The following is a 12500-nucleotide window of genomic DNA, read 5'->3' on the forward strand; positions in this document are numbered from 1 at the left end:
CTGCTCAGTCTGAATGATAGCATCCAGACCACTGCTCAAAGTCTGAATGATAGCACCCAGACCACTGCTCAAAGTCTGAATGATAGCACCCAGACCACTGCTCAAAGTCTGAATGATAGCACCCAGACCACTGCTCAAAGTCTGAATGATAGCACCCAGACCACTGCTCAAAGTCTGAATGATAGCATCCAGACCACTGCTCAAAGTCTGAATGATAGCACCCAGACCACTGCTCAAAGTCTGAATGATAGCACCCAGACCACTGCTCAAAGTCTGAATGATAGCACACAGACCACTGCTCAAAGTCTGAATGATAGCACCCAGACCATTGCTCAAAGTCTGAATGATAGCACCCAGACCACTGCTCAAAGTCTGAATGATAGCACCCAGACCATTGCTCAAAGTCTGAATGATAGCACCCAGACCATTGCTCAAAGTCTGAATGATAGCACCCAGACCACTGCTCAAAGTCTGAATGATAGCACACAGACCACTGCTCAAAGTCTGAATGATAGCACCCAGACCACTGCTCAAAGTCTGAATGATAGCACCCAGACCACTGCTCAAAGTCTGAATGATAGCACCCAGACCACTGCTCAAAGTCTGGTACAAATCCTGATCCGTACATGCGACTCGAACCCGAGCACACAGGGTTCCTAGTCAGGCGTTACCACAAGGCCACCGCTCCACTTGTGCAGTAAAAAGCCACCTTCCTGTTTCAGAAACTTTCAGTTTCCAGGTGTCAAAGTTTGAGGACACCACGTCACCATAGATGCCTGACTTCCACGTGAACTCCACGCGCTGATCAGGTCTTGAAAAAAGGCCTTTTGGAAAGCTGTATACACATAGAGCTTCAAGGATATGCTCTATGGCAAGATGCCTTCAAAATAAATATATATATAGAAATTAGTATCATCAGATACTGCATTATTGTTCGTTCATTTTGATCGAAAGAGGCTTTGTGTTTGCACTCACTATCTATGACGCTACCAATTGTGTGACGTAAGTACGAAGCGACCGAACCTGTATCAAAAATTAATTGGAATGAAATTTGCAGATAACATGATTATCCAAAATGTACATGTTGCCTAATGTGACCAGTTTCCCACCCAAAACAATATCGTCTTTTATGTTATTTGTTCAGTCTTGTTATCTGTTAAGCTGTTCTACCTGGAATCGCATGATCGATTTGTCTGATTTCATAGAATTAACCAAAATACTTACATGATGTTTCGAGCTATTGCTACTAGAAAGACGCCGTGACAGAAAGGATTAGCTGAAGGACTTTTGATCCAGTATTCACTGTACCGGTGATCAGGATTTGTGTGGTGGTGTGTCTTTGGGAAAGACAGTTCCGGGTATGAATGGGTACCTGACTTCGGTTGGGGAAGGTTAAAGCGGGTGGAAGGAGAGGATTGGGCCCCGCCTCCCTATGCCAAGCGCTACACACAGTGGATATGAACTCATAGCCCCAATGGCCACAGGCTAAATGGCTGTGGAACCTTCACCTGACCTTTTTAACCGGAGTATTACTTCTATTATCGTAACTGATGGTCCAGGCAATACATGTAGACTATTCCGTCAACGATTTCAGGCAGTCTGTGAAAATGCTGACTTGGTGCAGTCCCTGTAGGATGTATTGCTGTTTCTGGCTGCAGCCCCTGTAACATGTATGTGCTGTTTCTGGCTGCAGTCCCTGTAGGATGTATGTGCTGTTTCTGGTGCAGTCCCTGTAGGATGTATGTGCTGTTTCTGGCTGCAGTCCCTGTAGGATGTATGTGCTGTTTCTGGCTGCAGTCCCTGTAACATGTATGTGCTGTTTCTGGTGCAGTCCCTGTATGATGTATGTGCTGTTTCTGGCTGCAGTCCCTGTAACATGTATGTGCTGTTTCTGGTGCAGTCCCTGTATGATGTATGTGCTGTTTCTGGCTGCAGTCCCTGTAACATGTATGTGCTGTTTCTGGTGCAGTCCCTGTATGATGTATGTGCTGTTTCTGGCTGCAGTCCCTGTAACATGTATGTGCTGTTTCTGGCTGCAGTCCCTGTAGGATGTATGTGCTGTTTCTGGCTGCAGTCCCTGTAACATGTATGTGCTGTTTCTGGCTGCAGTCCCTGTAGGATGTATGTGCTGTTTCTGGCTGCAGTCCCTGTAGGATGTATGTGCTGTTTCTGGCTGCAGTCCCTGTAACATGTATGTGCTGTTTCTGGTGCAGTCCCTGTAGGATGTATGTGCTGTTTCTGGCTGCAGTCCCTGTATGATGTATGTGCTGTTTCTGGCTGCAGTCCCTGTATGATGTATGTGCTGTTTCTGGCTGCAGTCCCTGTAACATGTATGTGCTGTTTCTGGCTGCAGTCCCTGTAACATGTATGTGCTGTTTCTGGTGCAGTCCCTGTAGGATGTATGTGCTGTTTCTGGCTGCAGTCCCTGTAGGATGTATGTGCTGTTTCTGGCTGCAGTCCCTGTAGGATGTATGTGCTGTTTCTGGCTGCAGCCCTGTAGGATGTATGTGCTGTTTCTGGCTGCAGTCCCTGTAGGATGTATGTGCTGTTTCTGGCTGCAGTCCCTGTAGGATGTATGTGCTGTTTCTGGCTGCAGTCCCTGTATGATGTATGTGCTGTTTCTGGCTGCAGTCCCTGTAACATGTATGTGCTGTTTCTGGCTGCAGTCCCTGTAACATGTATGTGCTGTTTCTGGTGCAGTCCCTGTAGGATGTATGTGCTGTTTCTGGTGCAGTCCCTGTAGGATGTATGTGCTGTTTCTGGTGCAGTCCCTGTAGGATGTATGTGCTGTTTCTGGTGCAGTCCCTGTAGGATGTATGTGCTGTTTCTGGTGCAGTCCCTGTAGGATGTATGTACTGTTTCTGGCTGCAGTCCCTGTAGGATGTATGTGCTGTTTCTGGTGCAGTCCCTGTAGGATGTATGTGCTGTTTCTGGCTGCAGCCCCTGTAGGATGTATGTGCTGTTTCTGGCTGCAGTCCCTGTAGGATGTATGTGCTGTTTCTGGCTGCAGCCACTGTAACATGTATGTACTGTTTCTGGCTGCAGTCCCTATAGGATGTATGTACTGTTTCTGGCTGCAGTCCCTGTAGGATGTATGTGCTGTTTCTGGCTGCAGTCCCTGTAGGATGTATGTGCTGTTTCTGGCTGCAGCCCTGGAGTGCCTACAGACAGAGAAAGGTCAAGAGTACAAAGGTCACTGGTCACGGACCATCTCAGGACTTGAGTGTCAACGCTGGGACAGCCAGTTCCCGCACGCGCATGCGTACAACCGCAGCGAGCTGTTCCCGGATTTGAGCATCGCCCACAGCCACAACTACTGCCGCAACCCACTGGTAAGAAAAATGATGATGAAGGTGACGATGACGATGATGATAGTAGCAGCAGTAGCATCAGAAACAGTTGTACCGCCATACGTATTAATCATCGCAGAAGTGATGGTGACGATGATGGTAATGGCAGTAATAATGATCATGATGATAACAGCAGCAGTAGTAACAGGCCTGACAGTTATCACAGCAGTAACAGATCAATGAACTACACGTATTCCCCGTGAATTCCAGGCTGCGCCGTGCCAGAATCGGTCAGGCTTTGGACTTCCGGTGCAGTGTTGACCAGTGATCAGCGGTCCAGGTCCTGTTTCGGCATGGTGATGTGACCTTTGGGAAAGGCACTTGACTCCGATTTTCCTCACTGCACCCAGCTGTGAACGGGTAGCTGACGAGCAGGGGAACGGAAAAATGGCGGAAGGAAAGGATCTGGTGTTATACAAGGCTGTGGGAGCTTCAATCTGTTTTACCTTTTTTTTAAACACATGTTCTAATCCATTTCATAGCTAACTGATCCTGAATTTGATACTGATAAATAAATTAAAATGATGATAATGATGATTATGATGATGGCAATTGAAAGCAGTGATGGTGAGTTAAACAATTTGCAATCGAATTGACGTATGGTAATATTACATTCGCCAGAATTGATTTTAAGTATGGTGAGTTGATAACAATACTGAGAGTTAATAAACTTCTATTTAACTGGACAGAATCGGATTAAAATAACATGGGTTAAAATGAAACAAGATGAAGTGCGCTAAACTGAACTGAATTGATTTAGACTGAACGGAACTGAACTGAGATGAACTGAGCTCACCTGAAGTTGATTGAACGAAGTGAATAAAACTGAACTGGAGAGAAACAAGCTGAAGAGAACTGTGAACTGGACTGAATTATAAACTGAAATAGAACAAAACAGACCTGAAATGACAGAAACTGAAATGCATTGAACTGAACAGAATTGATTTGAACTGATTTGATATGGACAACCGGGCTGAATTGAACTGAACTAAACTGATTTCAACTGTATTGAATTGAATTGAACTGAACAAAACTGATTTCAACTGTATTGAACTGAATTAAACCTAACTAAACTGATTTCAGCTGTACTGAATTGAATTGAACTGAACTAAACTGATTTCAACTGTATTGAACTGAATGAAACCGAACTAAACTGATTTCAGCTGTACTGAATTGAATTGAACTGAACTAAACTGATTTCAACTGTATTGAATTGATTTGAACAAACGGGCGGAATAGCCGAGTGGTTAATGCGTTGGATATCAATCTGATGGTCCCGGGTTCGAATCTCGGTAACGGCGCGTGGTGGGTAAAGGGTGGAGATTTTTCCGATCTCCCAGGTCAACATATGTGCAGACCTGCTTGTGCCTGAACCCCCTTCGTGTGTATACGGAAGCAGTCGATCAAACACGCACGTTATGGATCCTGTAATCCATGTCAGCGTTCGGTAGGTTATGGAAACAAGAACAAACTCTGCATGCACACCCCCAAAAACGGAGTATGGCTGCCTACATGGCGGGGTAAAAACGGTCACACACGTAAAAGCCCACTCGTGTACATACGAGTGAACGTGGGAGTTGCAGCCCATGAACGCAGAAGAACAACAACAAACTGATTTCAACTGTATTGAATTGAATTGAATTGAACAAACTGATCTCAAACAAAACTGATTTCAACTGTATTGAATTGAATTGAACAAACTGATTTCAAACAGAACTGATTTCAACTGTATTGAATTGAATTGAACAAACTGTGTTTCAGCTGTATTTCAGTTGAAGTGAAGTGAAGTGTTTTGTGTGACCTGAAGTGAGTTGAAGTGAAGTGTTGTGTGTGACCTGAAGTGAGTTGAAGTGAAGTGTTGTGTGTGACCTGAAGTGAGTTGAAGTGAAGTGTTGTGTGTGACCTGAAGTGAGTTGAAGTGAAGTGAAGCATTGTGTATGACGTGAAGTGAGTTGAAGTGAAGTGTTGTGTGTGACCTGAAGTGAGTTGAAGTGAAGTGTTGTGTGTGACCTGAAGTGAGTTGAAGTGAAGTGAAGTATTGTGTGTGGTCTGACCTGAAGTGAGTTGAAGTGAAGTGTTGTGTGTGACCTGAAGTGAGTTGAAGTGAAGTGAAGCATTGTGTATGACCTGAAGTGAGTTGAAGTGAAGTGTTGTGTGTGACCTGAAGTGAGTTGAAGTGAAGTGTTGTGTGTGACCTGAAGTGAGTTGAAGTGAAGTGTTGTGTATGACGTGAAGTGAGTTGAAGTGAAGTGAAGTGAAGCATTGTGTATGACGTGAAGTGAGTTGAAGTGAAGTGTTGTGTGTGACCTGAAGTGAGTTGAAGTGAAGTGTTGTGTGTGACCTGAAGTGAGTTGAAGTGAAGTGTTGTGTGTGACGTGAAGTGAGGTGAAGTGAAGCATTGTGTATGACGTGAAGTGAGTTGAAGTGAAGTGAAGTGAAGTGGAGCATTGTGTATGACGTGAAGTGAGTTGAAGTGAAGTGAAGCATTATGTATGACGTGAAGTGAGTTGAAGTGAAGTGAAGCATTGTGTATGACGTGAAGTGAGTTGAAGTGAAGTGAAGTGAAGTGAAGCACTGTGTATGACCTGAAGTGAGTTGAAGTGAAGTGAAGTGAAGCACTGTGTATGACGTGAAGTGAGTTGAAGTGAAGTGAAGTGAAGTGTTGTGTGTGACGTGAAGTGAGGTGAAGTGAAGTGTTGTGTATGACGTGAAGTGAGTTGAAGTGAAGTGAAGTGAAGTGAAGCATTGTGTATGACGTGAAGTGAGTTGAAGTGAAGTGAAGTGAAGTGAAGTGAAGCATTGTGTATGACGTGAAGTGAGTTGAAGTGAAGTGAAGTGAAGTGAAGCATTGTGTATGACGTGAAGTGAGTTGAAGTGAAGTGAAGTGAAGTGGAGCATTGTGTATGACGTGAAGTGAGTTGAAGTGAAGTGAAGTGAAGCATTGTGTATGACGTGAAGTGAGTTGAAGTGAAGTGAAGTGAAGCATTGTGTATGACGTGAAGTGAGTTGAAGTGAAGTGAAGTGAAGCATTGTGTATGACGTGAAGTGAGTTGAAGTGAAGTGAAGTGAAGCATTGTGTATGACGTGAAGTGAGTTGAAGTGAAGTGAAGTGAAGCATTGTGTATGACGTGAAGTGAGTTGAAGTGAAGTGAAGTGAAGTGGAGCATTGTGTATGACGTGAAGTGAGTTGAAGTGAAGTGAAGTGAAGTGGAGCATTGTGTATGACGTGAAGTGAGTTGAAGTGAAGTGAAGCACTGTGTATGACGTGAAGTGAGTTGAAGTGAAGTGAAGTGAAGCATTGTGTATGACGTGAAGTGAGTTGAAGTGAAGTGAAGTGTTGTGTGTGACGTGAAGTGAGTTGAAGTGAAGTGAAGTGAAGTGGAGCATTGTGTATGACGTGAAGTGAGTTGAAGTGAAGTGAAGCACTGTGTATGACGTGAAGTGAGTTGAAGTGCACTGACCTGCATGTCAGACCAGCTCAGGCCAGGTCAGCAGAGTCCGGCCCTGGTGCTACACCACGGACAGTCAGCACGGCTGGGAGTACTGCCCTCTGGTCTTCCTCTGTGGTCAGTCTGCCCACATGTCTGTCTGTCTGTCTGTCTGTCTGTCTGTCTGCATCTCTGTCTGTCCTGCATCTCTGTCTGCATCTCTGTCTGTCTGTCTGCATCTCTGTCTGTCTGCATCTCTGTCTGTCTCTCTGTCTGTCTGCATCTCTGTCTGTCTGTCTGTCTGCATCTCTGTCTGTCTGTCTGCATCTCTGTCTGTCTGCATCTCTGTCTGTCTGTCTGCATCTCTGTCTGTCTGTCTGTCTGTCTGTCTGTCTGCATCTCTGTCTGTCTGTCTGTCTGTCTGCATCTCTGTATCTCTGTCTGTCTGTCTGTCTGCATCTCTGTCTGTCTGTCTGTCTGCATCTCTGTCTGTCTGCATCTCTGTCTGCATCTCTGTCTGTCTGCATCTCTGTCTGTCTGCATCTCTGTCTGTCTGTCTGTCTGCATCTCTGTCTGTCTGTCTGTCTGTCTGTGTGTCTGTCTGTCTCTCTGTCTGTCTGTCTGTGTGTCTGTGTGTGTGTCTGTCAATCTGTCTTCTTCGTGCGCTTCGTTCACTCCTACATACACGAATGGGCTTTTACGTGCAAGACCGTTTTTACCCCGCCATGAAGGCAGCCATACTCCGTTTTCGGGGGTGGTCTGTCTGTCTGTCTGCATCTTTGTCAGTCTGTCTGTCTGCCTGTCTGTTATTGGCTGGCTGACTATCTGTCTGTCGGTCTCTGTGTGTGTGTGTGTGTGTGTGTGTGTGTGTGTGTGTGTGTGTGTGTGTGTGTGTGTGTGTGTGTGTGTGTGTGTGTGTGTGTGTGTGTGTGTGTGTGTGTGTGTGTGTTGTTGTTGTTGTTGTTGTTGTTTTGGGTGGGTTTTTTTCCATAGACCGCATCTGCCGACTCCGAGAAGACGGCGTGACGTACAGGGGCGACATGCACAGTACTGTGACGGGCCGACCGTGCAAGGAGTGGCTGCACAAGGCCGACCAGGCCGCGGGTCTCCCCTTCAAACGAAGCCACTACTTCTCGGACCGGTCCACAGGGGACCTGCCGGGCAGCAAGTGTCGGAATCCCCACGGGGCCATGGCCCTCCCATGGTGCTACACCAGCAGGGACACCCGGCAACACGCCTTGTGCGACATCCCTGCTTGTCGTGAGTTCCTGTCTTCGTTAGGCAGATAGATAGATAGATAGATAGATAGGTACACCTGGGCAGTGAGGGGGAGGAGGTGATACGGGTGAGGTGAGGATGTTGGGGAGTGAGGGAGGGGGAGTTGTATGGAGAGCAAGAAGGAGGAGGGAGGGAGGGAGAGTAGTGTTGTGGTGATGATGATTGGTGTTGAAGCAGAAGCAGCAGCAGCAGCAGCAATAGTAGTAGCAGTTTTTTTGTCGTAGAAGTAGTAGCAGCAGCTTCAGCAGCATTAGCAGCAGCAGCAGCAGCAGCAGTAGTAGTACCCAACGAGGAAAAATTCGAATCATGTTGCTGTTGAAAGTTTTAGTTTTCGGAAATTTGCAACTGGGGTGCTATTTGAATTGTCTCAAGAGAGAAACGGAAGGAAATTTCAGTCAACCTGGGGAAGGAGATCAGCAGTTAACATGGTGTCTTCCACCATGCCCTGGGGCAAAACGAACAGTGTAAACACACTGAAAGAAGAAAAAAGTTGTTGCAAAAGAACGAAACAAAAATCAGTAGACCTCCAGTGGGATCACTGACGGACAGAAAGAGAGAGAGAGGGGGGGAGAGAGAGATGGGGTGGAGGGAGAGGAGAGAGAGAGGGAGGGGGCAAGAGAGAGAGGAGAGGGAGAGAAAGAGAGGGACAGCCATATTCATGTCACTGCCTGATGACTGCTTGCTGTGCTCCACTCTTCATGTCCAGCCGTGGTCAACGACACGGACTACGTGTACCTGCAGCCGGACAACAAAAGCAGCACCCCAGGGTGGCTGTCAGCCCCGGACCTGGCCGTCAGAGAGTGCTGGACGGTGCCCAAGACCAACCCCAGAAAGACTCGCCGCTTCCTGTCGCTGGGACAGCTCGTGAACGTCACGTGCTCCCGGGACCTGCTGGACGTGGTCGTCTTCTGTGACTTCAGCACCAACAGCGGCAGTGGTGGCCACAGGGCCACCGTCTGGCACTACTTCTGGTACAACTGCAGTCAGTATTGCTGAGCCTTACCTTTGGTACACCTGTAGTGAGAGTGAACCTTACCTTTGGTACATGTGTAGTGAGAGTGAACCTTACCTTTGATACACCTATAGTGAGAGTGAACCATACCTTTGGTACATCTGTAGTGAGAGTGAACCTTACCTTTGGTACACCTATAGTGAGAGTGAACCTTACCTTTGGTACACCTATAGTGAGAGTGAACCTTACCTTTGATCCACCTATAGTGAGAGTGAACCATACCTTTGGTACACCTATAGTGAGAGTGAACCTTACCTTTGGTACACCTATAGTGAGAGTGAACCTTACCTTTGGTACAACCGTCAGTGAGAGTGAACCATACCTTTGGTACACCTATAGTGAGAGTGAACCATACCTTTGATACACCTATAGTGAGAGTGAACCATACCTTTGATACACCTATAGTGAGAGTGAACCTTACCTTTGATACACCTATAGTGAGAGTGAACCATACCTTTGATACACCTATAGTGAGAGTGAACCTTACCTTTGATCCACCTATAGTGAGAGTGAACCATACCTTTGGTACACCTATAGTGAGAGTGAACCATACCTTTGGTACACCTATAGTGAGAGTGAACCATACCTTTGGTACACCTATAGTGAGAGTGAACCATACCTTTGGTACACCTGTAGTGAGAGTGAACCTTACCTTTGGTACAGTTGTAGTGAGAGTGAGCCTTACCTTTGGTACATGTGTAGTGAGAGTGAACCTTACCTTTGGTACATGTGTAGTGAGAGTGAACCTTACCTTTGATACACCTATAGTGAGAGTGAACCATACCTTTGATACACCTATAGTGAGAGTGAACCTTACCTTTGGTACACCTATAGTGAGAGTGAACCTTACCTTTGATACACCTATAGTGAGAGTGAACCATACCTTTGATACACCTATAGTGAGAGTGAACCTTACCTTTGATACACCTATAGTGAGAGTGAACCTTACCTTTGGTACACCTGTAGTGAGAGTGAACCTTACCTTTGGTACATGTGTAGTGAGAGTGAACCTTACCTTTGATACACCTATAGTGAGAGTGAACCATACCTTTGGTACAACCGTCAGTGAGAGTGAACCATACCTTTGGTATAACTGTAGTGAGTGGTAGTCTGGAGCCTTACCTTTGATACAAAGCGAAATCAATGGTGATGAGCCTTACCTTTGATTGTATAATCCTCTTAAAACTGTTTACGATGGCCCCATTGTTTCCAGAGGATAGGCCTTACCGTGGTACAACTGTGCTGAGCTCTACCTTTTGTACAACTGAGTAGAACCTTACTTTTGGTACAACTAGTACAACTGTGTAGACCCTTACCTTTGGTACAACTGTGTAGAACCTTACCTTTGTAGAACCTTACCTTTGGTACACCTGTGATGAGCCTTACCTTTGGCGCATCTGTTTAGAACCTTACCTTTTGTGTAACTATATTGAGCCTTGATTTTGGTTCAGCTGAGTATTGCTTTACCTTTGGTACAAACGAGTCAGTATTGCTGAGCCTTGCCTTGGTGACAGTTGTACTGAGCCTTACCTTTGGTACAAACGAGTCAGTATTGCTGAGCCTTGCCTTGGTGATAGCTGTACTGAGCCTTACCTTTGGTACAAACGAGTCAGTATTGCTGAGCCTTGCCTTGGTGACAGTTGTACTGAGCCTTACCTTTGGTACAAACGAGTCAGTATTGCTGAGCCTTGCCTTGGTGACAGTTGTACTGAGCCTTACCTTTGGTACAAACGAGTCAGTATTGCTGAGCCTTGCCTTGGTGATAGCTGTACTGAGCCTTACCTTTGGTAAGACTGTACTAAGCCCTTACCTTTAGTACAACTGCACTGAGCCCTTACCTATGGCGCAAATCGTAGTCATCAGTTGTGTTGAGCCTTACCTTTGGTGTTACAACTGTTGTCAGATTCTATTTCAAACCCAGCCTTAAAGTCCACCTCCTTCCCCAATAATTCCTCCATACCTTCACTCTTTCCGTCCGTAGATTGTGTGGTCTGTAGTCTGCATGTACTGTCTTTCATCCCTTTGCTTTGCGTGTGAAGGTGCCTTTATTTCTTCCCCCCACAAGATCTAACGCAATAAATACATTCATTGTCGTGGTTATTATTATAAGTTGAGTCTTACCTTTGGTACAAACTGTAGTCAGTGTTGCTGACCCTTACCTCTCGTACAACTGTATTCAGCCTTACCTTTGGTACAAACTGTAGTCAGTGTTGCTGACCCTTACCTCTCGTACAACTGTATTCAGCCTTACCTTTGGTACAAACTGTAGTCAGTGTTGCTGACCCTTACCTCTCGTACAACTGTATTCAGCCTTACATTTGGTACAAACTGTAGTCAGTGTTGCTGACCCTTACCTCTCGTACAACTGTATTCAGCCTTACATTTGGTACAAACTGTAGTCAGTGTTGCTGACCCTTACCTCTCGTACAACTGTATTCAGCCTTACATTTGGTACAAACTGTAGTCGGTAGCAGTGTTGTCTTACATTTGGTACAAACTGTAGTCGGTAGCAGTGTTGTCTTACATTTGGTACAAACTGTAGTCGGTAGCAGTGTTGTCTTACATTTGGTACAAACTGTAGTCGGTAGCAGTGTTGTCTTACATTTGGTTTGTGCATTCCCTTGAAACCGTTTATTTTTTCCAGCATATCCAGACGATGAGCCTTACCTTGGTACAACTGTAGTCAGCAGTAGTGGTGAGCCTTACCTCTAGAACAACTAAAGTCGGCAGTGCTGAGCTTTTATCCGTTATACATGTAGTCATTAGTGCTGAGCCTTTCTCCGTTACACATGTAGTCATTAGTGCTAAGCCTTTCTCCGTTACACATGTAGTCATTAGTGCTGAGCTTTTCTCCGTTACACATGTAGTCATTAGTGCTGAGCTTTTCTCCGTTACACATGTAGTCATTAGTGCTGGGCTTTTCTCCGTTACACATGTAACGGTACAGTTGTAGTCAGTAGTGTTGAGCTTTACCTTTGGTACAGCTGTAGTCAGTAGTGTTGAGTCTTACCTTTGGTACAGCTGTAGTCAGTAGTGTTGAGTCTTACCTTTGGTACAGCTGTAGTCAGCAGTGTTGAGCCTTACCTTTGGTACAGCTGTAGTCAGCAGTGTTGAGCTTTACCTTTGGTACAGCTGTAGTCAGTAGTGTTGAGTCTTACCTTTGGTACAGCTGTAGTCAGCAGAGTTCAGCCTTACCTTTGGTACAGCTGTAGTCAGTAGTGTTGAGCCTTACCTTTGGTAGAGATGTAGTCAGGTGTGTTGAGCCTTACCTTTGGTACAGCTGTAGTCAGCAGGGTTGAGCTTTACCTTTGGTACAGCTGTAGTCAGTAGTGTTGAGCCTTACCTTTGGTACAGCTGTAGTCAGCAGTGTTGAGCTTTACCTTTGGTACAGCTGTAGTCAGCAGTGTTGAGCCTTACCTTTGGTACAGCTGT

The 12500-nt window shown here is 45.7% G+C and overlaps 2 protein-coding genes across 2 annotated transcripts in view; both read left to right on the plus strand.

The window, feature by feature from the left end:
* The window catches only part of LOC143285658 (plasminogen-like), a 44851-nt gene extending 41240 nt beyond the window's left edge, over positions 1–3611 (plus strand). The window contains exons 11-12 of the mRNA XM_076593056.1: positions 3151–3332; positions 3561–3611. Coding sequence (XP_076449171.1) covers positions 3151–3332; positions 3561–3611 — 233 coding nt within the window. The remainder of the gene's footprint in view (positions 1–3150; positions 3333–3560) is intronic.
* Positions 3612–3737: 126 nt separating this feature from the next.
* LOC143285659 (uncharacterized) overlaps positions 3738–12500 on the plus strand; it is a 12267-nt gene continuing 3504 nt past the window's right edge. The window contains exons 1-4 of the mRNA XM_076593057.1: positions 3738–3773; positions 6823–6916; positions 7796–8038; positions 8763–9038. Of these exons, the coding sequence (XP_076449172.1) occupies positions 3738–3773; positions 6823–6916; positions 7796–8038; positions 8763–9038 (649 nt within the window). The remainder of the gene's footprint in view (positions 3774–6822; positions 6917–7795; positions 8039–8762; positions 9039–12500) is intronic.

The sequence above is a fragment of the Babylonia areolata genome, chromosome 9 (genome assembly GCF_041734735.1).
Source record: "Babylonia areolata isolate BAREFJ2019XMU chromosome 9, ASM4173473v1, whole genome shotgun sequence".
In the NCBI taxonomy this organism is placed as follows: Eukaryota; Metazoa; Mollusca; class Gastropoda; order Neogastropoda; family Buccinidae; genus Babylonia; species Babylonia areolata.